Source organism: Periophthalmus magnuspinnatus, chromosome 6 (assembly GCF_009829125.3).
Source record: "Periophthalmus magnuspinnatus isolate fPerMag1 chromosome 6, fPerMag1.2.pri, whole genome shotgun sequence".
NCBI classification, from domain to species: Eukaryota; Metazoa; Chordata; class Actinopteri; order Gobiiformes; family Gobiidae; genus Periophthalmus; species Periophthalmus magnuspinnatus.
This window is the reverse complement of record NC_047131.1, coordinates 245,337-272,698: the sequence shown is the minus strand read 5'-3', so window position 1 is coordinate 272,698 and position 27,362 is coordinate 245,337. Positions and strand designations below refer to the sequence as shown.

At 39.3% G+C, this 27,362-nt stretch overlaps 2 protein-coding genes across 2 annotated transcripts; one reads left to right on the top strand and one right to left on the bottom strand.

Annotated features, from left to right (window-relative positions):
* Window positions 1-7,948: 7,948 nt before the first annotated feature.
* On the bottom strand, window positions 7,949-23,295 carry sema7a (semaphorin 7A). Its single transcript, XM_055222403.1, has 14 exons — window positions 22,948-23,295; window positions 22,615-22,754; window positions 20,194-20,235; window positions 19,379-19,474; window positions 19,202-19,292; window positions 18,921-19,031; window positions 17,274-17,416; window positions 14,652-14,830; window positions 13,215-13,323; window positions 11,360-11,555; window positions 11,105-11,217; window positions 10,084-10,232; window positions 9,941-9,993; window positions 7,949-9,535 (listed from the first exon to the last, which is right to left on the bottom strand). Exons 1-14 carry the CDS (start codon window positions 23,066-23,068, stop codon window positions 9,144-9,146), a joined length of 1,935 nt encoding a protein of 644 aa, XP_055078378.1. The 5' UTR covers window positions 23,069-23,295; the 3' UTR covers window positions 7,949-9,143.
* A 1,628-nt stretch (window positions 23,296-24,923) lies between these two features.
* commd4 (COMM domain containing 4) lies at window positions 24,924-27,316 on the top strand. The gene is made up of 8 exons (XM_033967983.2): window positions 24,924-24,976; window positions 25,289-25,360; window positions 25,455-25,520; window positions 25,601-25,640; window positions 25,726-25,845; window positions 26,743-26,823; window positions 26,897-27,073; window positions 27,171-27,316. Exons 1-8 carry the CDS (start codon window positions 24,974-24,976, stop codon window positions 27,209-27,211), a joined length of 600 nt encoding a protein of 199 aa, XP_033823874.2. The 5' UTR covers window positions 24,924-24,973; the 3' UTR covers window positions 27,212-27,316.
* The last annotated feature ends 46 nt before the right edge of the window (window positions 27,317-27,362 follow it).

Genomic DNA, 27,362 nt, shown 5'->3' with positions numbered 1-27,362 from the left:
AATAGGATTGGACCAAGCACAGATCCTCGTGGAACGCCACAGGCTACTTTAGAACAGGGAGAGGTGCACTGGTTTATACTAACAAACTGGTACCTATCTGATAGATAGGATTTAAACCATTTGCGGGCGGTCCCTCTGATTCCAGTGTCACATTCTAACCTCTGCAGTAGAATGTTGTGATCAATGGTGTCAAACGCTGCACTGAGGTCCAGTAGGACCAGGACTGAAGCCAGCCCGTTATCAGCAGCTAGTAGTAAATCATTTGTTACTTTAAGCAGTGCAGTCTCTGTGCTGTGGTGAGCTCTGAATCCAGATTGAATTTTTTCAAATATATTATTGTCCTGCAGGTGGCGGCAGAGCTGTTTCACCACTCGTTCTAGAATTTTTGAGAGGAAGGGAAGGTTAGAGATAGGTCTGTAGTTGGCTAGTTCATCAGGATTTAGGTTAGGTTTTTTCAAAAGAGGTTTAATCACAGCATACTTAAAGGACTGAGGAACATAGCCATTTTCTAACGACATATTTATTATGTTATGGATGGAATCTATTATTAGGGGGAGGGCTTCTTTGAGGAGTCTGATTGGAATAGGGTCGAGCATACAGGTTGATGGTTTGGACGACATGATGGCTGAGGTAATCTCCACCTCATCAACAGGAGTAAATTTATCTAATATTATTAGAGGGTCCATATGGGATATTGGTATTACAGACTGGATTTGCTCAGAGCTGATTTTTGGAGTAGCTTTGTTGATTTTGTCTCTAATGGTTGTAATTTTGTAATCAAAGAAGTGAAGAAAGTCATCACAACTAATGTTCGAGGGGATAAGAGACTCATTAGCAGTGTGGGAGTTTGTCAGACTGGCTACAGTGCTGAACAGAAATCTGGGGTTATTTTTGTTTACTTCTATTAGGTTTGAATAGTATCTGGTTCGGGCTTTCTGCAGAGCGGCCTTATAAGTGAGCAGGCAGAGCTTCCATGCCTTCAGAGACTGTTCAGAGCGCGAGCGGCGCCAAAGCTTCTCTGTGCGTCTTACATGTTGTTTGAGTGTCCTGAGCTGTAACGTGTACCATGGAGCCGGAGGTCTTGGTTTAATGCTTTTCTGTTTTAGCGGAGCTACAACATCGAGAGCAGATTTTAAGGTGAGCATTGTTCTGTCAACCAATTGATCAGTGACAATTGGATTAAAATTATTCTCATTGTCACATGACATATCTTTTAGTAATGGCTCAATAATTTCTTTAAACTTTGTAACCGATTTATCTGATAATGTTCTTTTCATTATAGTTTTTTTTTCTGCGGGGCTGGATAGTCTTTTAGTATGAATTGAAAGGTAATTAAGAAATGGTCAGAGAGTATAGGGTTTTGAGGAAGGACAATTACCGGTAGATCATTAATCTCAATACCGTAGGTTAGAACGAGATCTAGAGTGTGATTGTGACAGTGAGTCGGCTTATTCACACTCTGGGTGAAACTGGGCAATCACTGCCGTTATCAACATGTATGTTGAAATCTCCAACTCTAACAATCCTTTCCCAATTCAAAACTAAACTTGAAATGAAATCAGAAAACTCTGTCAGGAACTCAGCATATGGACCAGGAGGTCGATAAATTATTATAAATATAACAGCTTTTTGGTTTTTCCAATTGGGGCACGTAATGGAGAGTGCGAGGCTTTCAAAGGAGAGGTATGTATAGTTGGGTTTGGGGCTGAGAATTAGACTAGAATGAGAGATGACGGCCACACCACCACCTCGACCTGTGCTCCGGGCACTCTGAAAGTTCATGTGACTTGATGGTGTAGATTCATTTAGTCTAACATAATCATTTTCCCGAAGCCATGTTTAAGTTAGGGCTAGCAGATCAATATTAAGGTCGCCAATTAGTTAATTTATTAAAAGGGATTTGGAGGAAAGAGACCTGATGTTTAGTAGTCCACATTTTACACACTTATCATTTTGTTTATTTGCGGCACATTTATTTATTTTTATTAAGTTATGAGATCTGACACATTCTTTGTCAGAGTTTAGGGGTGTTTTATTTGTGCTTTTTGTAGTGGGGCACACACAGGTTTAGGCCTGGTTTAGTCCTGAATTAGTCCTGGATTAGTGCTGGTTTAATAGTGGTTCAGTCCTGCTTTAATCCTGGTTTAGTCCTTGTTTAATCCTGATTCATTCCTGGTTCAGTCCTGGTTTAGTCCTGGTTTACTCCTAATTTAGTTATGGTTTAATCCTGCTTTTGTCCTGGTTGACCCCTGGTTTAGTCCTGGTTTAGCACTGGTTTAGTCCTGGTTTATCCCTGGTTAAATTCTGATTTTGTCCTGGCTTCATCATGCTTTAATCCTAATTTAGCCTTGGTTTAGTCCTGGTTTATTCCCAGTTTAATCCTGTTTTACTCCCGCTTTAGTCCTAATTTAGCCTTGGTTTAGTCCTGGTTTATTCCCAGTTTAATCCTGTTTTACTCCCACTTTAGTCCTGGTTCAGCCCTGGTTTAGTCCTGGTTTAATCCTAGTTTAGCCCTGGTTTAGCCCTGGTTTAGTCCTGGCTTAGCCCTGGTTTAGTCCTGGTTTAGTCCTGGTTCAATCATGCCTTAGTCCTGGTTTAATCCTGGTTTAATCCTGGTTTAATCCTGGTTTAATCCTGGTTTAGTCCTTGTTTAGTCCTGGTTCAGTCCTGGCTAAGTCCTGGTTGAGTCCTGGTTTAGCCCTGGTTTACTCCTGGTTTAGTCCTGGTTTAGCCCTGGTTAAGTCTTGATTTAGCCTTAGATGAGCCCTGGTTTAGTCCCTGTATAGCCCTGGTTTAGTCCTGGTTTAGCCCTCATTTAATCCTGGCTTTGTCCTGTCTTAATCCTGGTTTAGTTCTGATTTAGTCTTGGTTTAGTCCTGGTTTAGCCCTGGTTAAGCACTGATTCAATCCTGGTTCAACCTGGTTCAGTCCAGGTTTAGGCCTGGTTTCGTCCTGAATTAGTCCTGGTTAAATGCTGGTTTAATCGTGGTTTAGTCCTGGTTGATCCCTGGTTTAGTCCTGGTTAAGCACTGGTTTAGTCCTGGTTTAATTGTGTCTTAGTCCTGGTTTATTCCTGGTTTAATTATGGTTAAATCCTGGTTTTGTTCTGGGTTAGCTTTGGTTTAGAACTGCTTTAGTACTGGTTTATTACTGGTTCAGTCCTGGTTTAGTCCTGGTTCAGTCCTGGTTCAGTCCGGGTTTAGGCCTGGTGTAGTCCTGAATTAGTCCTGGATTAGTGCTGGTTTAATCGTGGTTTAGTCCGGGTTTAATTCTGGTTTAGTCCTTGTTTAATCCTGGTTCAGTCCTGGTTCAGTCCTGATTTAGTCCTGGTTTAGTCCTGATTTAGTGCTGGTTAATTCCTGCTTTTGTCCTGGTTGACCCCTGGTTTAGTCCTGGTTTAGCACTGGTTTAGTCCTGGTTTATCCCTGGTTAAATTCTGACTTTGTCCTGGCTTCGTCATGCTTTAATCCTAATTTAGCCTTCCTGCTTTTGTCCTGGTTGATACCTGGTTTAGTCCTGGTTTAGCACTGGTTTAGTCCTGGTTTAATTGTGGCTTAGTCCTGGTTTAGTCCTGGTTTAGTCCTTGTTTAATCTTGGTTCATTCCTGGTTCAGTCCTGGTTTAGTCCTGGTTTAGTCCTGGTTTAGTCCTGATTTAGTGCTGGTTTATTCCTGCTTTTGTCCTGGTTGACCCCTGGTTTAGTCCTGGTTTATCCCTGGTTAAATTCTGACTTTGTCCTGGCTTCATCATGCTTTAATCCTAATTTACCCTTGGTTGAGTCCTGGTTTATTCCCAGTTTAGTCCTGTTTTACTCCCGCTTCAGTCCTGGTTCAGCCCTGGTTTAGTCCTGGTTTAATCCTAATTTAGCCCTGGTTTAGCCCTGGTTTAGCACTGGTTTAGTCCTGGTTTAGCCCTTTTTTAATCCTGGTTTAGTTTTTCTTAAATTCTGTTTTAACCCTGGATTTGTCCTGGTTTAGCCCTGGTTTAGCCCTGGTTTACTCCTGGTTTAGTCCTGGTTTAATCATGCCTTAGTCCTGGTTTAGTCCTGGTTTAATCCTGGTTTAATCCTGGTTTAGTCCTTGTTTAGTCCTGGTTCAGTCCTGGCTAAGTCTTGATTTAGCCTTGGATGAGCCCTGGTTTAGTCCCTGTATAGCCCTGATTTAGTCCTGGTTTAGCCCTCATTTAATCCTGGCTTTGTCCTGTCTTAATCCTGGTTTAGTTCTGATTTAGTCCTGGTTTAGTCCTGGTTTAGTCCTGGTTTATCCCTGGTTAAGCACTGATTCAATCCTGGTTGAGTCCTGCTTTAATCCTGGTTCAATCATGCTTTAGTCCTGGTTTAATCCTGGTTTAGTCCTGGTTTAATCCTGGTTTAATCCTGGTTTAGTCCTTGTTTAGTCCTGGTTCAGTCCTGGCTAAGTCTTGATTTAGCCTTGGATGAGCCCTGGTTTAGTCCCTGTATAGCCCTGATTTAGTCCTGGTTTAGCCCTCATTTAATCCTGGCTTTGTCCTGTCTTAATCCTGGTTTAGTTCTGATTTAGTCCTGGTTTAGTCCTGGTTTAGTCCTGGTTTATCCCTGGTTAAGCACTGATTCAATCCTGGTTGAGTCCTGCTTTAATCCTGGTTTAATCGTGGCTTAGTCCTGGTTCAGTCCTGATTTATTCCTGGTTTATTCATGGTTTAATTCTGGTTTAGTCCTGGTTTAGTCCAGGTTTAGTCCTGGTTTAATCCTGGTTTAATCCTGGTTTAGTCCTGGTTAAGACCTGGTTTAGTACTGGTTTATTACTTGTTTAGTCTTGGTTTAGTCCTGGTTCAGTCCTGGTTTACGTATGGTTTAGTCCTGGTTTAATCCTGGTTTAGTCCTGGTTTAGTCCTTGTTTAATCCTGGTTCAGTCCTGATTCAGTCCTAGCTGAGTCCTGGTTTACTCCTGCTTTGTCCTGTCTTAATCCTGGTTTAGTTCTGGTTTAGTTCTGGTTTAGTCCTGGTTTAGTCCTGGTTCAGCCCTGGTTAAGCACTGTTTCAATCCTAGTTTAGTCCTGCTTTAATCCTGGTTTAATCGTGACTTAGTCCTGGCTCAATCCTGATTTATTCCTGGTTTATTCATGGTTTAATCCTGGTTTAGTCCTGGTTTAGTCCAGGTTTAGTCCTGGTTAAACCCTGGTTTACTACTGGTTTATTACTCGTTTATTCTTGGTTCAGTCATGGTTCAGTCCTGATGCAGTCCTGGTTTAGGCCTGGTTTATTCCTGGTTTAATCCTGGTTTAGTCCTGGTTTAATCCTGGTTCAGTCCTTACTCAGTCCTTGCTGAGTCCTGGTTTAGTTCTGGTAAAGTCCTGGTTTAGTGCTGGTTTACTCCTGCTTTAGATCTAGCTGACCCGTGGTTTAGTCCTGGTTTAGCCATGGTTAAATTCTGGTTTAGTCCTGGTTTAATCGTGGCTAAGTCCTGGTTTATTCCTCGTTTAATCATGGTTTAATCCTGGTTTAACCCTGGTTTAGTCCTGGTTAAGCCCTGGTTAAATTCTGACTTGGTCCTGGCTTCATCGTGCTTTAATCCTGGTTTAGCCTTGGTTTAGTCCTGGTTTATTCCTGGTTTAGTCCTGGTTCAGTCCTGGTTTAGTCCTGGTTTATTCCTGGTTTAGTCCTGGTTTATTCCTGGTTTTGTCCTGGTTTAGTCCTGGTTCAGTCCTGGTTTAATCCTGGTTTAGTCCTGCTTTAGTCCTGGTTTTGTCCTGGTTTAGTCTCGATTTACTCCTCAGAGTGTGAGATGGTTCATATTGCTAACATGTGGGAGATGTACTTTGGTGCTGATCCATGGAGAGACACTAGCAGAGTTGCTTTAAAGGCTATTCTCTGAGTCACCGGAGCCAGTGCAGAGACCTGAGCATAGGACGCATGTGTGAAGTACTTCCTGATTCTAGTCAGGACCCAAGCAGCAGCGTTTTGGATGTACTGCATTTGTCTTAATGCTTGTTTGGAGAGGCCAGTGAGCAGGCCATTACGGTAATCTACTGGAGAAAACGCATGGATAAGTCTCTCTAAGTCTGACTTTGATAGTATAGCTTTGAATTTTGACATGTTTTTAGATTGTAAAAAGCTGCAGATATTTTGATTTGATATGACTGTTAAAGTTCAAGTCTGAGTCCATTATTACCCCTAGATTTCTATCCTGATTTGAAGGTTTCAAAGAGAGAGACTGGAGGTGACTGCTGACACTTTCTCTGTGTTTCTGTGGGCCAAAGACTATGACTTCAGCCTGGTCTGACTTTAGCTGGAGAAAGTTGTTTAGCATCCACATAGTGATCTGTTGGATGCAATGGCAGATTAATCCACTTTTATTAACAGTCCTTCAATTGAATCACATTATATTTTGCTTGGATCCTTTAAACACATACAGAACATTTGTTTCTGTTCTGCTCTTATGTCATGTCTTCAAAAATAAAAATAAAATACCACTTCCTTAAAACCAGAACCCAAAGGAAGGAGCTGGAGGTGAGGCCACAATGGAACAAATGCATCAATATCACACATGACTCAATGTTCTTATTTAATGTGTGTTTCCACGGCTACAGCTGATTTACAGTTCACCCAGCCCTCAGCCCAGAATGTCTATGCCATGGTATCCCTGCACATTACTGCTCACAATAACAACACAGTTTATGGCCCAAGCAGACAGAGCTGCAGAAACACAAACAGATCAATGAAGTTTATGTGAGAATATGACGCCAGGATGATGCATCGACTTTTATAAATCAAATCAACTAAACCCATATCGTGGAACCATAAACTGTATAAAGAAGTGGACTAAGTCAATGTCACGTCACCCACAGCGTTTGACTCCAGTCAAATGAAGCTCATTGAGGCTAGCAGTTATAGTGGCCACTTTGGAGCCGAGTTTTGGAATTCCAACCACGAGTATCATAGCAACCAAAGAGCCAACCTGGAGCAAGGCTGATGAAGGTAATGCTTCTTCCCGCCCGCATCGCTGGTTTAGCACAGAGTGGGCACTTAGCAACACTGTCAATCAAACCTGTTGCTAACACTAGTGGGAGTGACCTCAGGGAAAGAAGGCGCCTGATTTGTCTGTTATCGATGTTCATATGTTGATTTACAGACATAATAGTGAAATAAAAACCCCAGACGCCCTCATATAGAGCGGGTTAATACAAGCATTTTAAGATTAAAATGACTAGTCTGACTGCAACAGTCGATGGAGCCGGAAGTGTGCCCCTGATCACTTCCTGTTTGGAATGCAGTGGCTAGCAGGTTAGCTACGTCCATTTATATATACAGTCTGTGCTTGGAACCAACATCTGATCCATCAAAATCAGTGCATCCTACTCACAACTGTTGGAACTAAAATATCATTCCAAAGTTAACAATCACAACATAAGTTTTACATATTTACACATTTCAATGAAAGACTCAAAACTAAACATTATGTCTGACTCAATTGGACAAAGAATTGCAGAAGAATGTTGCGTTACTGCTCAAAACTTCTTGATAAACAGTCACCCATTCACACACTCATTCACACATCAGTGTACGCAGACACAGCTGCTGAAGTGACTAGTCAACCCCAAAAATATTAAATGGGACCAAGTTTGTGGAGCCAATCCCCAAACCATAACAATACGGTTCAACATCTGTGAGTTTGGGATATTTATAAAAAAAAAAAAAATATATATATATATATATATATATATATATATATATATATATATATATATATATATATATATATATATATATATATATATATATATATATATATATATATATCTGCCCAGGCCCGTGTCTAAGGGGGGCAAAAGTGGGCATTGTAACCTGTGTAACTTGTTCAAACAAATATAACATAAATACTCTATGTTAAAACACTTAAACAGAACAATATCAAACAAAAACTGCTCTTCATTTCTGTGTTATTGGGACCTCAGACAAGTTGAGTTGTGGGTAAACTTTTTTCAGTTTTTGTAAGTATTTTAAAGTAACATTTGCACTATTTTTGTGGGGTTTTTTTTTTGCCAAATGCCGATAGCTGTGGAATGCTGAGGCACAGTAATTAATTCAAACGTGTTTTAAAATGGAGGGAGGCCCAATGACGCTTTTTCCAGTTACTCCGTCCAGGGGGTGAAGTGGAGCCTGTGTATCTGTGTATGTCCAAACACCTGGAGGACAGATGGGTCACAACCTTCTCAGCAACGATTTAAGACAGAAATGCTTTTTATTCACACTATCACCTAAAACTCAAACTTCTCAGAGTTTTTCTTTGATTCAGTTTTCTTAAAGATGCATATATATTTGCTACCTGCTCCTCGCCTCTCCACAGAACTGACGTGTAACCTATATGCTTGTACATGCAGATAAGTTTAACGTGATTCAATTTCCAAATATTCCAGGAAAAGCAATAACATCTCATACAGTTGGGGACTTTCCTCTAGAGAAGTTACACAGTGCATCTTAAAATCAGAAAGGCACCAAGGCTAAACATTAAGCTAGTCCCACAGACTGATTCATCTGTGCCGTCTCAGGTCAGAACAGACACAACATTAACAAAGAACATTTGACAAACCAATATTCTAAAATAGAGGTGTTCTGAACAATTGACTGAGACAAAACATTCAACTGTCGAATGAAAATTACCACTGTTCTGTATGTATGTCTATAGCAGAATGTTGAGCAATTACCATGGTGACAAAGTTCAAACATTAGTAAAGACTACCAAAAATGTTTTAATATCATCTTAAAACTCAAGAAAAAAAGTGATTTAAAGTGCATGTGTTCAGGAGTCTGTGATCAAGCCGAGCGTTCATGGTCCTGTTTAGAAGTTTGAGTTTACACAAAAAGGTAATAGTGACTAACTGAAAAAACTGTTGGCTAATGCTAATGCTAATGCTAGCTAGCTTGTGGCTGTAATGTTATTTGGGAGGGACTTGTTTAACAGCACAAATCAGCTCACCTGTTGTTGTTCAGATAAGTCAGCCCTTTATGGTCACATTGTGGTAAAATAAAGCTCTTATTAAAGTAATTTGAGTAACAGATCTTCGGAAGGAGCAGTGCCTCCAGTTAGCATCACACCCCCAGAGAATGTTGTTGACGTCAGCTGGAAAAAGGAAAAAAAACCTTCTAAAAATATATATAACCTCAATCTAAAGATGCCAGAGCTGCAGAGCTGCTGAGAGCAGTCCCAGTGTGAGCCAGGGCCGTGCCACTGGCTGTGACGCATTATTTAGGCTGTGTTCTTCCATCCTGGGCTCTGGGATGTCCTGGGCTTTAAGCAGATAGGCTGTCACCACTTTAGAGTAGCCCTGCTCTTGGGATTCGCACTCGTAGGTGCCATAGTCATCCTGGGTCATGTTGGGGATGAGGTGAAGACACTGGGACCTCATCTGCAGGCATGGGCTGTGGTGGTGCCCATTTTTCCATCTGTACTCTGCGTGGTAAGAGTCTACAGGACAAGATAGGTAAAAGGGCACACCCAAAGACACGTTGTGAGCGAAGGGAGAAGTCTGTGCCTCCCGCCTGTGGCGCAACTTTGAGTCTGAAAAAGAAAGAAAATGTAAACATTAAGTCCCAAGTAATCATAAACTGACCCTCATCCCAATGTTTGAAGTATGTCTGAATTTAACCATGATAATACATAAAGAACCTCAGTTACAGCGACAAAACAGTAGCAGCCAGGCCTGTCAACAGGGGCCTGGGGCAAGAAGCCACACCTCTTATATAAATGAATAGGAAGAGGGTCCAATTCTGGGCCCCTGTCGACTCCCCTGTCTCTGATGACATAGGCAAAGGTAACAAGGGCTGAGCTGGTAGTGTGGGGCTGGCACACCAAAGTAATGCAATTTGAACTGATAAAGAAACTGCAGTACTTTGCCGTGCCAGCCCCACACTGCCAAATCAGTAGACCAGTTTCTCTATTGCTCTGATGAACACAATTTTTTACCTCGTGATGGACAGATGTTGGGGTTTCCAGTCATTACATTCTGAATGTTGCCTCTACAAAAAAAAAAAAAAAAAAAAAAAGAAAGATAGAATCAAATCCATTAAACATGATGGTAAAATGTGTTTATTCAGAGGAGCTCTCACAGAGCAGAGGCGGTGCACTGGAACATATCCGTGGACCAGGAGCAGTAAGGGTCCTGAGCCAAAACACAGTCCTGACACGACGAGCCGTACTCACACCTCTGCAGGTCCATGGTCTTAATGGAGTCTGGAAACCCAACAACCAGTTTCCTCTGCACACACAGAACACAGCCATCGAAAGACCTTCAAATCGCTTCTTTGGTGGTACTTGGTCAAACAGTTTAGGATCAAACTGCACAGAATCAGTGACAAAAACATAAAACTCAGCTCTTGTGGTGATGCCGGTGAGATGCTACAGTAAAACAAACATAAAGATGTTTTTTATTTTTATTTATTAGTTTATTTGAATAGGGACAATGCACATTAATTAACATTTCTGTAAATGCGCCAGTATTAGCTATACAGCTAGTTTCCAACTGCAGTCCCTATGGCAAGATGTGAAATGCCACCACACATAAAATACAAAGTTTGTATAAATAGTTAGTTTAGTTATTAGTAAAATGTTCTAAAAGTAAAGGTAAGCAGGCAATTAATCCTGTTACTGTTTTTAATCCTGTTACGTCTTGACGCTATAATTTAAATGCAACTCAAGTATGAAGTATTCTGAAACTAAATACATTTTCTTTAGCATCCTTCCATTACTGATCATATGTTCTGAACTTTAACTTGTTTGAACTTTTGAGTGTCCATGTTCTGTTACTTCAGTTTTATGCAACTTATGCCCAATGATTGCTTTTAATGTTTTCTAATGGACTTTTTTTTTTTTTTATTATAATGGAAGATAAACTAACCTGAGCCTGATCATTATAACCTATGTAAATATATTATAAATGTAGTTATAAAGAAAAAAATAAATAAATACCACCTGCGTTGATGACTATTGTCAGTTTTTGTCAGTTTTGTCAATTTAACAATAAATGCAATTTGAAATGTTTTAATATGAGACTTATTCTGTTTGTTTGGATAATTACGAGTCCTCGTTGGCTAAAGAGCCTACAACAGTCCATTCTGTCTGACCACATACCTTCTTAGAGTCCAGTTTGATTGACAGGATGGTGGAGCGACTTAGGGGCTGAGTTTCCAGGATGATGACTGGCTTTGGCCCTGCCTCCAAGACCTTGTGGATTTTTCCAGAATCTGTAAAAACAGTGCAGCCTTTTACCTCCGGTGTGTATTTTTAGCTTATTGTTCTGTTGATAAACAAAACAGGAATGAGACTGGCCAAACAGGAAAACACTTCACAATGAACCACAGACTGCGCCCAAACCAAAGGTTGTACCTGTGGCTAAAAGGAGCACGTTGTACACACTGTTGTCTGCTCCTCGAACTTGATCCACAGTGATCTTGGTGTAGTTGTAGCTGCTCACATAGAATGGGGTGTTATAGTGAACAGAGTGGACCCAGCCTGCCATCTCAGGGTGATCCTTCACAACGCTAACAGTGGCCAGAGGAATAGTCCTGCTGTTTTTTATACACTGCCGAAAAACAGAGGAGGAGGAGGAGGACATTACACTTGATTTATCATGATGTCCGTGGGGGGTTGAGACGCTAGTGCAGGAGTAAGCAAACAAAAGCAGAATTGCAGTTACTGAGCGGAGGGCGTAGAGTCAGTCATTCTTATCAAAAAACACATCTACTCAGTGTTGGACTAAACTGTACCTGCCTAAAATAAACACACTTTTATTATACTATAGAATCTGGCTGCATATCAGTGGTACTGCAGTGGTTCCCAAAGTGGGGCTGGTGCATCTAAAGGTTTAAAGTAAAGGCTGAAGTCTGCATGTAGATTATATTTCCAGTACACAAACAGAGGCTGCTTGAACCTTTTTTTTCTGTGATTCAATGGGATACAAGATTTGTTTCTATAATAAAATTATCATTTTCGTCAAGCCAAAACCCAAGATATTTTTGGACTCTTAACGAAATTCAAAATGCAAGGGCATTTTGGATTTCATTAAAATTTGGCTGCAGTTTTAAAATTGCTTGATCAGCAGAGGGAGCACAGGCATACAAAACAGCTTCATCTTCATATAAATGTATGAGGCCTTCTCTTAAATTGTACAAGAATGAATGAAAATAGTAAAAAGTAGGGGGCCCAAAATGGAGCCTTGGGGCACTCCTTTACTTAATGTTAGAAAATGTGCCTGTCTGCCCATCATTTTTGACCAATCACATAAAGCAAAATCAAACCTGCTTCGGATGCTTCAAGACAACTCCATGATCTACTGAAACAAAAGCTTCAGTTTGTCATGATCCCTGTTCTGCTCCCCCTGCGCCCTCGTCTCCCCCCTCCCTCACCTGTCTGTCTCCGGAGCTGGGCGGAATCCTGACTCCTCCCGCGCGCACCTGCTTCCCATCAGCGCAATCAACGCCACCTGCCGCGGATAAGAGGGGTCTGGACGAGTCACTCGGCGCCGGAACGTCCGCGTATTCACGTGAATATGCTCTTGGCTTTACACTGCTTCTGATCTGTGTCTGCTCATGCTTATCGGAACCTTGTTACTCTCCTCCAGGAACCCGCCGGGAACCAGCTCCGGACCTCCCCCGCTCATGCACCTCAGCCCTGGTATGATCCTGTCTTGCCTTGCTCCCCGTACACCTCTGTCCCTCCACGTCCACGACTCCGCACCAACGCTCCCCAGCCTCTATGGTTTTGACTCTTGCCTTGTTTAAGATTACGGACTATACGACGAACTATTACCCTTGTTGTCACGATTGTTGTGAATAAAGACATTGTTAAACCTTCGCGAGTCTGCAACCTTGGTCCTTACGTCACGCTGGTTACGACACAGTTAAAACAATAAACAGAGCTACACAATCTACACAAGTCGTCAAGGGCTGAGAAAATGTCAAATAACACAACAAACTTTTGAAATGAACAAACTTGTCACTTGAAATTATTACCATCAACCTCCCTTTGCCGAAACTGACACAATGCAAATGCAAACACATGAACAGCATGCAGTTCAAGGAACCACATTTAAATGTGACTTTAACAGGAAGGTTGTCCTATTTACAAGCAAAAATTTAAATGAGTCAAAATGAGAAGTTACACATGCAGAATTGAACATAGCGTTAACATAATTCTTTACATTTGCTAGAAACCAGAACCACAACCAACAACCAGAACTTACATGCCCTGGTCGAGGGGTGGGAATTGTTTTATTGTAGCCTTTAAATGTGGACTTCTCAAAAACGTCTTCAATCATCCCAATCGTGTAGATGCAAACAGCTGTAGAGTTCCTATGGGAAAACAGAAGCAAATTAAACATGTATAACTGTAGGTTCCTGTTTTTTATTGTGACAGGCCTGTGTGAAATCTCGCTGAAGATGATAAACGATAATATTAAAATCAAACCATAAAACAGAATTATCCACAAAACTATTCTAAATCTACAATATTGTAAAAAAAAACAACAACATGGGCTGCAGTAAATAAACCGCAGAATGAAACACTTAAATTACAAGTTTCTCAATCTGCTACAGCTCAGATCTCATCGTATTGTAAGAAGATAACCAAAATTGTTTATTAGTTCAGAAAGAAAAGTCTCCACGATAAATACTGACCCCCAAAACCTGTTATTTCATCTGTCACTGAATGATATGTACAAAGTAATAAAAATGAATAAAAAAAAATAAAAAAAATCATTGAACGAGAGGGCGTGTACAAACCTTTGGCTGGTCATGTGCGACAAACAACTGTTTTATTTTGTTCATTGAATTAAAATGACCTAATGATAGAAACCACAACATGACACATATGACTCTCTGCTGCTGGCATCTGGCATCTACATCGTGGCAAATAACCATAGCAAGCAGTGGATTTCTATTTAAAATATTTTATTTGGAACATTTTATTAACCTTCAGTGAGTTCAAAGCACTGGGTGGGGCTTTGAGGCGCAAAGGCTCTAATGCAGGGCAATGGAAAGTTACTCAAAATATAACTCTAAGGTAATGAGGGAGAACCACTACAACAGACAAAGCTGCTTTTAATGTTGGGCTAATATTTGAAATGGATCTATGCAGTTATTTGTTTGTTTTTGTTTGTATTGTTCTGTATTTCAAGCATAGTCTGTTTAAAACAGTGGACTAAGTAAGTGTGACGTCACCCACAGCGTTCAGCTCCAAATGAAGCTCATTGAGGCTAGCAGTTATAGGGTTCAATTTGGAGCAGAGTTCCATATTTGGAATTCTAACTATCATAGCAACCAAAGCTCTGGAGCGAAGCTGTTGAAGGGAGTGGCCTCTGAGAAAGAAGGAGCCTGATTTGTCTGTTATTAATGTTCATATCTTGGTTTATGGACAAAATAAAAACCCCAGGATCATGTGGAGCGGGTTAATACGTTCCTATTAACCAGCTCTATATGATCCATTTTAAGAACAAATTAATGATTATAAAATTAAATGAAATAAAATAAAAGCTGAAAAAGTAGATTTTTTGCACAACATGTCTGCTTTAAGAACTATGCAAAAACAGCATTCAGACAGCAAACTTGAGGTGACAACTTGTTATTACTGTCAGCATGTTCTAGCCTAGTACTGCTGATGAAGGAAGAACAAATTGCCTCACCAGTTGCTTGTAAAAATGGCATAGACTCTTGTGTTGTTCCAGTTGCGATCATGAAGCACATAAATGTCTTGGAGGCGATTTAAGTAAAGTGACTCCTCTGGAAAACCACACACGAGTCTAGCTTTGATGAACGTGGTCCACATGTTTTGAAAGAACCGCTTAGATCCTCCTTCATCCACCTGAACACACAAGTATAAAAAACACATACATTTATCAATATTTTTAGAGTAAACGCATTTGTCTATAGCCAAAACATTCAGGCCCAACCAGAGTCCTGTGGCTGAGCACACAGAGCAACAAAAAGTTCAATATTTCACCTAAAAAAAATAAAATAAATTCAAAACGATTTCTAAAGATTACACTCCAAAAGTAAAAGATTAGTTTTTTAGATTAGATTCAATTTCTTCACAAGCAAGAAACAGCGGTAGCTAAAAATACAAGGACAAGAATTTAAACTTTACAGCTAAACAGCTAAACTTTAAAATGGAACTAAAACAACCCCCCTTCATACTCTACTTAGTCATATACAAACCTCCCCAGGACTGTCTAAGTTTTATTGATGACTTTACTGAGATGTTTTCAGTTGTATGCACATATTTTGATGGTTTAATCATTACATGTGATTTTAATGTGACTAATGTGTGTGACACAAACCCTAAAGAGCTCAGTTCTGTCCTAGAAAACTTTGGTCTGACTGAGCATGTCAGTGAGCCCACCCACAAAAGAGGGCACAGCCTGTACCCACGCACCTTTAAGTGAGGGCAACTGAAGTCCTTTGATGATTTGGCGTGTTCAGACTTTTGGCTGGTTGTGTTGATGTTTTCCTGTGTACAGCACTGAGACTTATGTAACTTATGACGGATGTCATAAGTTACATAAGTACATAAGGCGGATGCCTGAACACTGATGAAAACAAAGTCTCAGTCTTGATCCTGTTAGATCTGACTGCTGCTTTTGACACTGTCACTCATGGGATTCCCTTACAGAAACTAGAGGCCTGGGAGGGCATCTCTGGTACAGACCTAATCTGGTTCAAGTCCTATCTAGAAAACAGGAAGTACTTTGTTGAAATTAGAAAATGTGTCTCAGATAAAATGTCCTTGACTTGTGGGGTGCTCCAGGGGTCAATCCTGGGACCCCTGTTGTACAATCTCTACATGCTGCTGTTAGGCCAGTTAATACATAGCAAAAAAGTGTCCTACCACAACTATGCAGATGACACTCAGGTCTATGTCTCACTGGCAGCAGGTGAATATGGACCAGTGGATTCACTCTACCATGGCATCCAACAGATCAGTATGTGGATGAAAAACAACTTTCTCCAGCTAAACTCAGACAAGACTGAAGTCATAGTCTTTGGCTCACAGAAACATAGAGAAAGTGTCAGCAATTACCTCCAGTCTCTCTCTCTAAAACCTTCAAATCCGGCTAGAAATCTAGAGGTAATAATGGACTCAGACTTGAACTTTAAGAGCCACATCAAATCAATAACATCAGCTTTTTACCATCTAAAACAACATTGTCAAATTCGAAAGGTATATTGTCAAAACCAGACTTGGAGACACTTATCCAGGCATTTGTCTCTAGTAGGTTAGACTACTGAAATGGCCTGCTCACTCACTACTTGACGTATTCATCCTGGGCTCAGGTCTCTGTACTGACTCCTGTGGCTCAGAGAATAGACTTTAAAGCAGCTCTCCATGGACCAAAAGTACATCTCCCACATGTTAGAGCCATATGAACCATCTCACACTCTGAGGACTTCAGGGACCTGCCTCCTGATGTAGTCCTGGTTTAGTCCCGGCCTCCTGCTGGTTGACCAGGGTCAGGACTAACCTAGAACAGTCTTCTTGAAGATGTGAGACAGGACTCTGACAATATTTAAATCCAAGCTGAAACGGTTCTGTTTAGCTGTTCATATGACTGAAAGGGTTGTATTCTGCCTCTTCTCTTTTAATGTTACTTTTATGATTTGGGAACTGTGCAGTGAGTGTAGTGTTCAATTTTTATTTTGACTCTTTTGTGACCCCAGCCACTGGGACAACAGATGGAAATTAACCTTTGGCTATAATCTGATATGTTTACATGTTGAATCATGTCTGTTTATTAACATGCATTGTCCCAAATAAATAAATAAATAAATAAATAAATAAATAAATAAATAAATAAATAAATAAATAAATAAATAAATAAATAAATAAATAAATAAATAAATAAATAAATAAATGATTAGTTTGTGTTGTGATTTTAATGTCTTTCTTATTCTGTAAAGCACTTTTAAGTATAGCATTATTGGTACAAAGTAATTCAAACTACAGATTTGCATTGCCACTACTACAATTCCAAAGGTTGTGATGTCATTTGCATAACCGCTATTGAACGACAACAAGGCAGTTTAATGCCATGCTGTGGAATATTCTAGTCAAAGCTCTATGGAGGTGGTAGACAGAGAGTTACATAGTGCAATCATAAGCATTTACTCTCCTCTGTTAGCATTACAAATGGGCGTGTTTTGAATGAGCAGTTTCAGTCTCTCCAGTGAATGAGGTGATGTCTTGTTCTGCAGGAGTGCCATTACGATATTGTATGAGTCCTGAGGCGCTCTGTCATCATGTGACCCACCTTACACACCCGCGCCACCCTCGAGATCCAGTGGTCAGCCTCAGGGTTGGTGTCAGAATTCTTCTCACGAAAAAACACATAAATTTTCTCATTGTCAGGATCATTCTCCCGTTTCACCCATGAGGACCCAATAAATGTGGGCTCTGTGACAGGAACAAAAACATAAATTTCATGTGTGTGCAGATTTAAGAGATTTATGACTCTGTTCTCTGATATGTGTTCTAATGTTGTTTCCTCATTACAAACAGACCTGGAGTTGTTTTTTGTTTCATTCACACATGTTTAACACACAAACCCTGCACATTTAGGCTGAGGTCTTCTCTCAAACTGAAAACACTATGTTCCACCTTGTGATGTCATGTGATAATACAGGAAGTGCTCCACTATGTTTTTCAACTCCATACACCTTCACTAGAATCATTTGGATAATTTCAGCCCTGGAATTATCAATCTCTGCTGAACTAAAGGTAAACAAAGCTGTTAACTTTAAAACTACCACTTCATGACATCACAAGGTGGAACAGTGCATTTTTGGAGTTTGGAGATGTAGACAGACTAATAATAAAGTGTTGTGAATGAGTGAATGTGTGAATGAAACAAAACACAACTCCACATATGTTTTTGAAGAGGGAACAGCATTAGAACATGAATTAAAGATCACAAGAGTCAGTTTAGAGTAATATCGGACTTTTCATATGGCAAAAATCATTGTCTAAAGCTGCTTAATCCCAATAAAAATCAATATTTGCTATTTGAACAGTCACCGTACAAAGCGTCCCGTCTCCATATTGTTAAACTTAGCACCCTTTCTGTTTCTGTTTATTCTGTGAGGTCTGAGAATTACAGGTGGGTAGTATAGCACCTGGGTGGCCTATGGACAAGAAGCAGGAGGCCTGATCATGTGACCTTGTTTGTCTGTTTGCAGTTTGTCACTTGGAATAAATCTATGGAAACTGGACATGGAATTTATCATGTTGTGTTGTGCAATTTTGCATGCTTTTTTTTTTTTTTTTTTTTAACAGCGTATGGAAGTGCATTGTGTTCTGCTAAGGGACTGTAGAACATTCTCAATTAATCTCCTCTGTGCCATGTCTCCTGTACAGTACAGAATGCTTTTAGCCAAATTTACATAAATATTGGATCACAGTGTGACTTTGAAGTGCTGTATGTTTGCAAGTTTTCTCCCCGACAAAACCCATATGAAGAATGTGAACTGTGAAATACGTGTGAGTCACTATTAATCATTTCTTATGTGTCCAACCTCTCATTAAAATTAAAACTATTTCTAAAAGCTGTCATTTCTATTTACAGTACAGTGTAGTATTTGTTTTTGTTCTATAATACTGTGCTTATTTTTTTTAAACTGTGAAAGTGTTAATGTGGTGGTGTATGTGGTGATGGGTTTTACAGCCTTAAAACATATATAATAATTGTAAAAAATACAGCTTTCTACTTCACGGATTTCGCCTATTGCAGGTTATTTTTGGAACATAACCCCCGCAATAAATGACGGAACACTGTGCTACATAAACCACACCCCCAGGGGCCAAAGTGATTATCTGAGTTCTGTTTAGTCTTAAATTTTCTCACAGTTTTGTTTGTGTGTTTTCATTCACAAACGGTCACCACAGATATTTTAAGGTGTACCTGAGACCCAGTTGTTGTACATTGAAACGCGAGTTCTTCTGCCAGCGGTCCTTCTGAACTGCAGAGACCTCCCATTTCTGTCGAACGGAGCGGCAGCATAAAGGTCCCCCTCTGTGAACAAACATGCCAAAGTAATAGTGTCTGTATTATTTAACAGGGAGCAGATGGCCTGCTCCACTACAACAAATGGCTCTCTCTCATTATGTAACTGTGATGCTTTGCTCAGTCATACTTCCAGTCCTGTTTTTATGGTGATGAATATGCTGATGCAGATAACCTACCTACGGCGAGAGAAAGGAAATTCTGGGAGTATAAGACTGGAGAAATTTCTGAGCCATCAGAGCTCTGTGGTGAAGAGTTGGGGGAAGAAGGCTGTGAGAAGACAGTGACAGATGTTATTGACCTGCACTTTGACTGACCAGAGAATGAGTCAAAACCACAGCAGTTCAGCGTCTCACCAGTGTCCAGCATTGTGGTCTGTGTCCATTTGTTCCACACACAAACACACCGTCATTCAGCTCCTCGATGACCGTGATGACATTTTGACAAGGATCCTACAGAGAAGACGCAAACACTCAAATATCACATCTTAAGACCCACCTCTTCTCTCTGGCACTTAACACGAGACCCGCCTCTTGTCCCTGGCATTTAACACTAAACCCGCCTCTTCTGCCTGGCATTTAACACAAGACCCACCTCTTTTCCCTGGCATTTAACACTAGACCGACCTCTTCTTCTCCCTGGTATTTAACACTAGACCCGACTCTTCTCCCTGGCATTTAACACTAGACCCACCTCTTCTGACTTTTAACACATGATCCGCACCCGTTAGAATAGGATATCTTGGTGTTTTATTGTTCTGTTTCCAACTTTGGTGTTATCTGTATATTTGTTTTGTATTTGTGACTTTTATGTGAAGCTCTTTGGTGCAGCTCAAGTTGTTTTAAATGTGAAATAGAAATAATAGAAATAGATCAGCTTAGATTTAATTGACATTAATGTCACAAAATTACTTCATTTTGCTTATACAGTTGTTATTTTGGGACTATTTTTAGACCAGATAACGATGACGTAGACACAAATACTACACGCATCAACTGTTTCCACATTTGTAAGAGACCTTTATGCCAAGTACTTGTATCTGTCCAGCTCAGGTGTGTGTGTTTCTGTTCTGCTAATGTCAAATCGGTACAATATTGATCCTTATAAAATGTCAAATGATATGTTGTTCTAAATCAGATGTTGTTCCAGAGGCCTACAATAAAGACCTCACCTCTTCGCATTCCAGAGATCCAGTAGTGTTCAAGTCATGTTTCTATACAAAGAAAAGAATCACAACACAAACATGAACAAAAACAGCTGTGGTTTGGAAAGAGAAACATAAAAATATATAACAACAACAAGAGCAACATAATGTCCTCCTGACATGACCAACTGACCACAAACTCATCAGCCATAAGGCCTGAGGTCCTCCATGTGACCTCAGGTCAGAAGTCACATGATGTACCCACACACTGCGGTTTGGCATCTTAAAACCATAGACTCTATTTATAAATGGACATTGCCTGCATGTTCCAAACAGGAAGTGATCATGGTCGCATTTCAGGCTCCATTGACTCTGGCTCCAATTCACTTTCTGTGTACAAACTGTGTCCCCTCTCTCTACAACTGCTGCTGTCAGACTCGTCATTTTGGTCTTAAAATGTTTGTATTACCCTGCTCTACATAATTCTGGGGTTTTTATTGTGTCTGTAAATCAAGATATGAACATTAATAACAGGCAAATCAGGCGCCTTCTTTCCCCCGAGGTTGCTCCCTCTAGCATTAGTAATAGATTTAATTGACAAAGTTGCTAAGCATCCACTCTTTGGCTGCTATCATACTCGGTCAGAATTCCAAATATGGAACTCTGCTCCAAATTGGCCCCTATAACTGCTAGTCTCGAAGAGCTTCATTTGGAGCCAAGCACTGTGGGTGGCATCATACTTACTTAGTCCACTTCTTTATACAGTCTATGGTGAAAACAGTGCATTAGTATTAACTTCCAGAGGAGCAACAAGGTCAATATTTATTTATTTATTTTTTTATGAGCAACGCTGTAGAGACTAGAGCCTGATAGTTTAAGTTCTATGGTTGCAATCAACAAAATACATTCTTGCAAAATTCACATCCTATGCTTTGAGAATCTCACACAAAAACTCCCAGAGAAGTAATATTGACCCATGTCTGTTTCACTGTTTGATTTTCTAACTTTCTGTTGGTTAAATCAGGAACTGGCTGTTCAGCCTCAGAGGCTCCTCCTGCTGGTGGAATTTTGGTCTTTACCAAAAAACATTCAATGAATTAATGTAAGTGTCCAGCCCCTCCACAAACTCCAGCTCACTCTCTGTATCCTCCTGTACTCCTGGTCCATATAAATCCTTATAATCACACTCAAAGAATTGCAGACGCTGCAATCCTGAGCTGTACTCACTGCAGTTCAGGCCCTGTTATCAGAGGTATAATACTCCCTACAACAGAAGCACAGTCACACTGAACCGGACTAAACTGGAACAGACAACACTATCAGAGTGTTCAGGCGGAGCCAGGCAGGGGCAGGGGGGCTCAGTTAAAAAGTTAATTTGAAGCCTTTTCAAGTAAAAGTAGTAAAGTACGCTACTGAAGTATACATGTTAGGTATCTGTACTTTACTTGAGCACATTTTACATAGTATTCTTTACTTTTACTTCACTACATTTGAGAACAGCATCTGTACTTTCTACTTCACTACATTTTTTAACTGAGCTGAAAAGTAAAAATATTTTTATTGTGTGAGACCGGCTGAAAAGACTGAGGATTTATTTTTAACACGTTCAGAATTTGAACAAGAAAACAATATACACATAAAAACAGAAAAAACTAACAATTGATTGTTTCTGTTGAACAAAACTCAGCTCAAATCTTTATCAAAATCACCACATCTGAAGCTTTATAAGACTCACATTCTGTAAGAAATACAGGTACTTTAATACTTTTATTTAAGCTGATTTTTCCATGTGATACTTTTACTTGAATATTTTTTTGTTCCAGTATCTGTATTTTTTTAAGTAACAAAACTGAATACTTCTTCCAGCTCTGAGCCCTTTAACCCTGTTTTTGAACTAGTTTAAATGTAGATCGCACCTGTGGTCATTTATAAAACCTAAAATGGAATTTTTATTGTTTTTATCATAGTCTCTTTTGGACTCTCTGTGCTTGCCATTTGAACATTTTTTTGTCAAAAGTGGGACAAAAATCTTTGAGGGAGCCATGGGTGCTAATAATAATTATTATTATTATATATTATTATTATTATTATTAGCAGTAATAATAATAATAATAATAATAATAATAATAATAATAATAATAATAATAATAATAATAATAATAATAATAATAATAATAACAGTTCTTCCATGTTAATTAATTAATACAACTCTCACACAGAGTGAGCCACAGCATGTGTCGCACAGCTGCAGTCTGGGCTTTAGTGTGGACTCAGCTGCCTGGCCATATCCTCCCACAGGACCCCCATAGATTTAACCTGCGCGTCTGACTTTATTTTATCAGCATCTGTAAAACTGCAAACTTCACAGATCTATGTAATACACTCACTTCTGCTCTAAACTTCCACACAGCCTAAATAAATGAGCCTCCTTCCCCAAATGCATCTTACCTCTATGATCTGAAAGCTGGTTGTGTTTAATCTTAAAACAAAATTGGTTCCTCCAGCGTACACTTCTCCATGATCTTGTTTGTACAGGAACACGGTGTAGTTCTGTGCTTCTTGATAATCAAAGACAGTCTTCAGAATATCTAGGGATTATTGGACAGAAGTTAATCAGCACATGCGCGCTCATCCATCCAATGCGCGCGCCCTTAAACGCCTCTTTAATTTGGAGCGGAATTATTTATCAGGCTGTTTGGATACTTCGTCGATCACAAAGGTTTGGACTTTACCTGACATTCTTAAAAGGTTAAAAGTCATAAAATATCTCTTTCTACTTACTTTTGGGTAATAACCTTGGTGCCTTCTTTGATCCAAGCGTGGGATAGTCCTCTGGGGAAAGGCTGAGGACCAAATTAAACTTCACAGCGAAACAAATGTACACTAGTATGAACATCTCCATGTCAGCAGCGTTTAAAGGGTTCTGCAGTCACCACCTCCAGCCAGCGCACATCCTCCAGTGTGAGAGAAAGGGAACTACAGGCGACATCAACTTTGGCGACACAACAGAGCTCACATACGAGCCAGAACTGTTAACCTCATTCTGTCCTCTCCTTTTGAGAAAAGGAAATCATGTCTCTCCCCGAGCGCAGGAGCAAACACGCGCTGTGTCTGAGTCCTGCGCTGTGCAAGGCTTTAGTTAAGACTGTCCTTCTACAGTCCTACAGTTTATGATAGGCCAATCACAGATGAGGATTCACCTGCGTGTTGCCCCGGTAAGAGCCACGCACCGTTACCTAAAAACCCAATTTGGAAAGAACGTTTTATATATATATATATATATATATATATATATATATATATATATATATATATATATATATATATATATATATATATATATATATATATATATATATATATATATATATATATATATATATATATATATATATATATATATATATATAAAGAATATAAAAAGAATACATAAATAAATAAAGCCTATTCATGTATAATGATATCAAAAAGCATTAGGAATATGTTTATTCATTGATTTCAGGTTCCTGTTATATGCAGCATTTTGACCACGTAGATCCTTTAATTAAACTGCAGAAAAGGGCAATAAGAATAATTAATAAAGCAGGATTCCGTGATCCTAATAATTAACTAATGAACTGTTTATAAAATCGAATATATTAAAATTTACGGACATTGTTAAGTTAGAAATTTTGACAGTTCTGTTTTGTGTTGTGAACAAGGATATTCGCGTCTGAATCAGTCCTTTAAAATAAGACGTAGTCGTTATAACTTAAGAGGTTTGCGTTGGTTTGAATCTAGTAAAATAAGAACTAATGTTACGCAAAGATGTGTCTGTTTTAGGTATAAGACTTTGGAATGATCTCAATGATCAATTTAAGTAAAAAACAATAACAACAACAACAACAACAACAACAACTTTAAAACATGAATTCATTCATACATGTACATTGTCGTAGGTTTACATGAATCAAGACATCTGTGTCTAAGATACTGATTTTGTTATGTTACTCTGTTGTGGAGATAAGCAGTTGCTTCAACCCAATTCTTTTTTGGTTGCAATTAATGAAGAAAATGTATTATTATTATTATTATTATTATTATTATTATTATTATTATTATTATTATTATTATTATTATTAATTAATTAATTCTTTTTTCCCCAAAAAATATAAACAACCAAAATAAACTTAATTCATTCAATATTTCTGTGGTCGCTATGGCCGAATATTCTGAAAGCCACGGATAGGATTTTATTTATTTATTTTTATTGCACACTCTCAAATACAAATAAAACATATTTCATTGGATTATTATTATGTTATGATTTGGTAAAGTCATGTGATTAAACGAGTGACGTAGCCGCACGTGTTAAACCAATCACAAACGAGTATACGTGAACTGGACTTCCGGGTTGTGGGGCTAAGAGGTGTTTCATGTTTATCAAATCTAAAACTAAAGCTAACGGCTGCGTGCTGTACTGTTATATTTACAGTCTAGTGCTGTGTTTTCCCTCAAGACCGAGTGAGTTGAATTCATAATCAGACTTAAGATCTGGTTAGCAATTCTATCCAAAAACCCTAAACTCTGATCCTAACGCAAATCCTAACTCTAAATTTAAACTGATGGGAAAAATATATTGTTATAAATCAACATTTGCAGCATAACCTCTAAAGATATGAATATGAAAAATATGAAGAAGATATTTATATTTAAATATATACAGTGTGATTTAAAAGTGCGTTGCCATGGTTACGTCACGGCCCGCCCCCGGACGAAATGCCCAGTGTTTAGAGCGTCCTCTTCTGCAGATCGTCTCATCGGTGCCATGGTAAACATTTAATCATCAAAATGTGCATGTTTTGTTATATGAGGCCTGTAAGCGAGATGTGTATTTATCCAAGCCACAAATACTTAGCTAAACGTGGCTGGTTACGTCTGTGTATAAAACAGGCTGGCTAACAAGCTAAGCTAAAGATGCTACTGCGGACTCCATTGAAACTGTGACTCTGCTCTATGACTCTGTGGCCCTGCTCTGTGACTCTTCTGTGTCTCTGCTCTGTGACTCTGTCTCTGTTCTGTGACTCGGCTCTGTGACTCCGCTCTGTGACACTGCTCTGTGACACTGCTCTATGGATTATAGCGGTTCAGATTCTGTGGAGATTTGGATTGCCCGGACTGGGTTCTTGCAGAAATGAGCACACTGGCTAAACTGGTAAGAAACAGAACATTAATATCACGTATTAATAATGCTTCTATAGAAACATTTGAATGTTTCTTTTCTCCTATTTGTGGTGTTTCTTTTACAGTCTAGTGTCAAGATGAAACTACTTTGTGCACAAGTCTTAAAAGAATTACTTGGAGACGGCATTGATGTAAGTATTTTTCATTCTTTTATTCCTATTTAGTCTATTATCATGTTTTTTTCACATCTTCATAATGTTTCTCTTCTCAGTATGATAAAGTCACAAAATTTACAGCAGATGCAAAGTTTGGTAAATTGAATATTTTTTAAATGCTGAACCACTGAACCATATCACCACAATTCCACAATTTTGAAGTTTGTATTTGTTCTTTCAGAAAGTGGAGACATTAAGGCCAGTGTGGCAGTGCTCAGCTTCATCCTCTCCAACGCAGCGAAGCACGATGTTGACTGTGAGTCTCTGTCTAGTGAACTGCAGCAGCTCGGTTTACCTAAAGGTGAGACCTGCCAATGACCCTGTTTCAAGAAGCAGGTTTAGGCCAAACTTGTTAACCCTGAAAAGAGCTCAGCTCAGAGTGTTCTGTTTCACAGAGAGAGTTAACCTAAACCCTGAGTCAGTTACCATGGTAACTCACTCTGTGACCCTAAAATGATCCAGGGCAGGTTTTATTCCTCTAACCCCTAGTTTAACAAGAGTCTCCTGAAGGAGAGCTCTGATTGGACAAAATGGACCAAATGCACTAATAATTAGCAAATTTAATTTAAAATCTAAAACCAAATATTAAAATTGTCATTTTAAACTTTTTTGTAAGTTTAATGTTTTTATCCAAAATTGTATAGGCTTTTTGAGTAATATTATCTGACTCTTCAAAATAAAATAAAAAAAGATAAACTGATTAAACACATTTCTTTTATATAAAACCTGATCCACAGTCACATGACGTCTTGTCTTCTGCTATACTCAGGGTTTATTATGGCTCAATCTGAAATCAGTTAAAAATACCTCATTCCTTTGCCTTCCTTCTCCTTCTTTCTCCTTTGCATTGACCTTTGAGAGCCGCATTATGGGGTCATCAATAAGGGCCAAGGAGGAGCAGGGAGCAGTGAAGAAGAGCTGCTGCTTGTGGTGGATTTATACTCACACCTCTGAGTTTTCTATCTCTACTCCAAACCCGTTAAGTGGAGCAGAAAACTCTTTTGTCCCAGAGGAGATTAACCCTGAGTTAACTTTTAAACCCAAGTTTCATTTTTGAAACTGAAAGGTTATAACACACAGTCTACAACAGTCAACATGAAATGTATTATTTTTGTTTATTTTTCTTTTTAGGTTTTTTTAACTGTTGGATGTTGGCTAACATGAATCTACTAACTTGTTTTTTATTATGTCATCTCAGAGCACACAACAGGCCTGTGCAAGTCATATGAAGACAAACACTCAGCCCTGCGGGAGAAACTGAAAGAGATGAGCCTGAGATGTAAGTATTTATTTATCAAAGAAACCCCTTGTGTTCAGTGGGTCAGAGTCAGTCTGAGGATCTCTGTCTGCAGTGGGACGTCTTGAATCTGTGTCGTGGCGTGTTGACTACACTTTAAGCTCCAGTGAAGTAAAGGATGTGAATGAACCCAGTGTTCAGCTCAAATTGCAGGTGAAAGGAACAGAGTCAGGAGCCTCTGAGACCACAGTGGTGTCAGTGTCTGCTGACAAGTTCAGAGTCCTGCTTTGTGGTCAGTGTTTTATTTCACCTATTATTATTTGACTTACTGCAAACCCACAGTGGAGTGATGGGTCTTTGTGGTGGCTGTTTTCTCTATTGTTTTTCAGAGCTTAAACAGGCTCAGAGTCTGATGAACTCTCTGCAGTGAAGGATGAAAAAAGCTGACCTTAAGTATGTCCAGAGGCCATAGTACTTCGTACTGTACTATTCATGTGTGTTAATGTAAATAATTATGCTGTAACACTGTTTTTGCACAAACATTTTAGCTGATTTATATAAATGAATTTATTACATTTAAT

Coding starts and splice junctions, on each gene's coding strand:
- sema7a (XM_055222403.1), bottom strand. CDS start 23,068: ATGGAGATGTTCATACTAGTGTACATTTGTTTCGCTGTGAAGTTTAAT. Junction 11,556..13,214: donor CCACCCCTCGACCAGGGCAT/GTAAGTTCTGGT, acceptor GTTTTTCGGCAG/TGTATAAAAAACAGCAGGAC. Junction 10,233..11,104: donor TCAAACTGGACTCTAAGAAG/GTATGTGGTCAG, acceptor CTGTGTGTGCAG/AGGAAACTGGTTGTTGGGTT.
- commd4 (XM_033967983.2), top strand. Junction 25,361..25,454: donor TGAGCACACTGGCTAAACTG/GTAAGAAACAGA, acceptor TTTCTTTTACAG/TCTAGTGTCAAGATGAAACT. Junction 27,074..27,170: donor GTTCAGAGTCCTGCTTTGTG/GTCAGTGTTTTA, acceptor ATTGTTTTTCAG/AGCTTAAACAGGCTCAGAGT.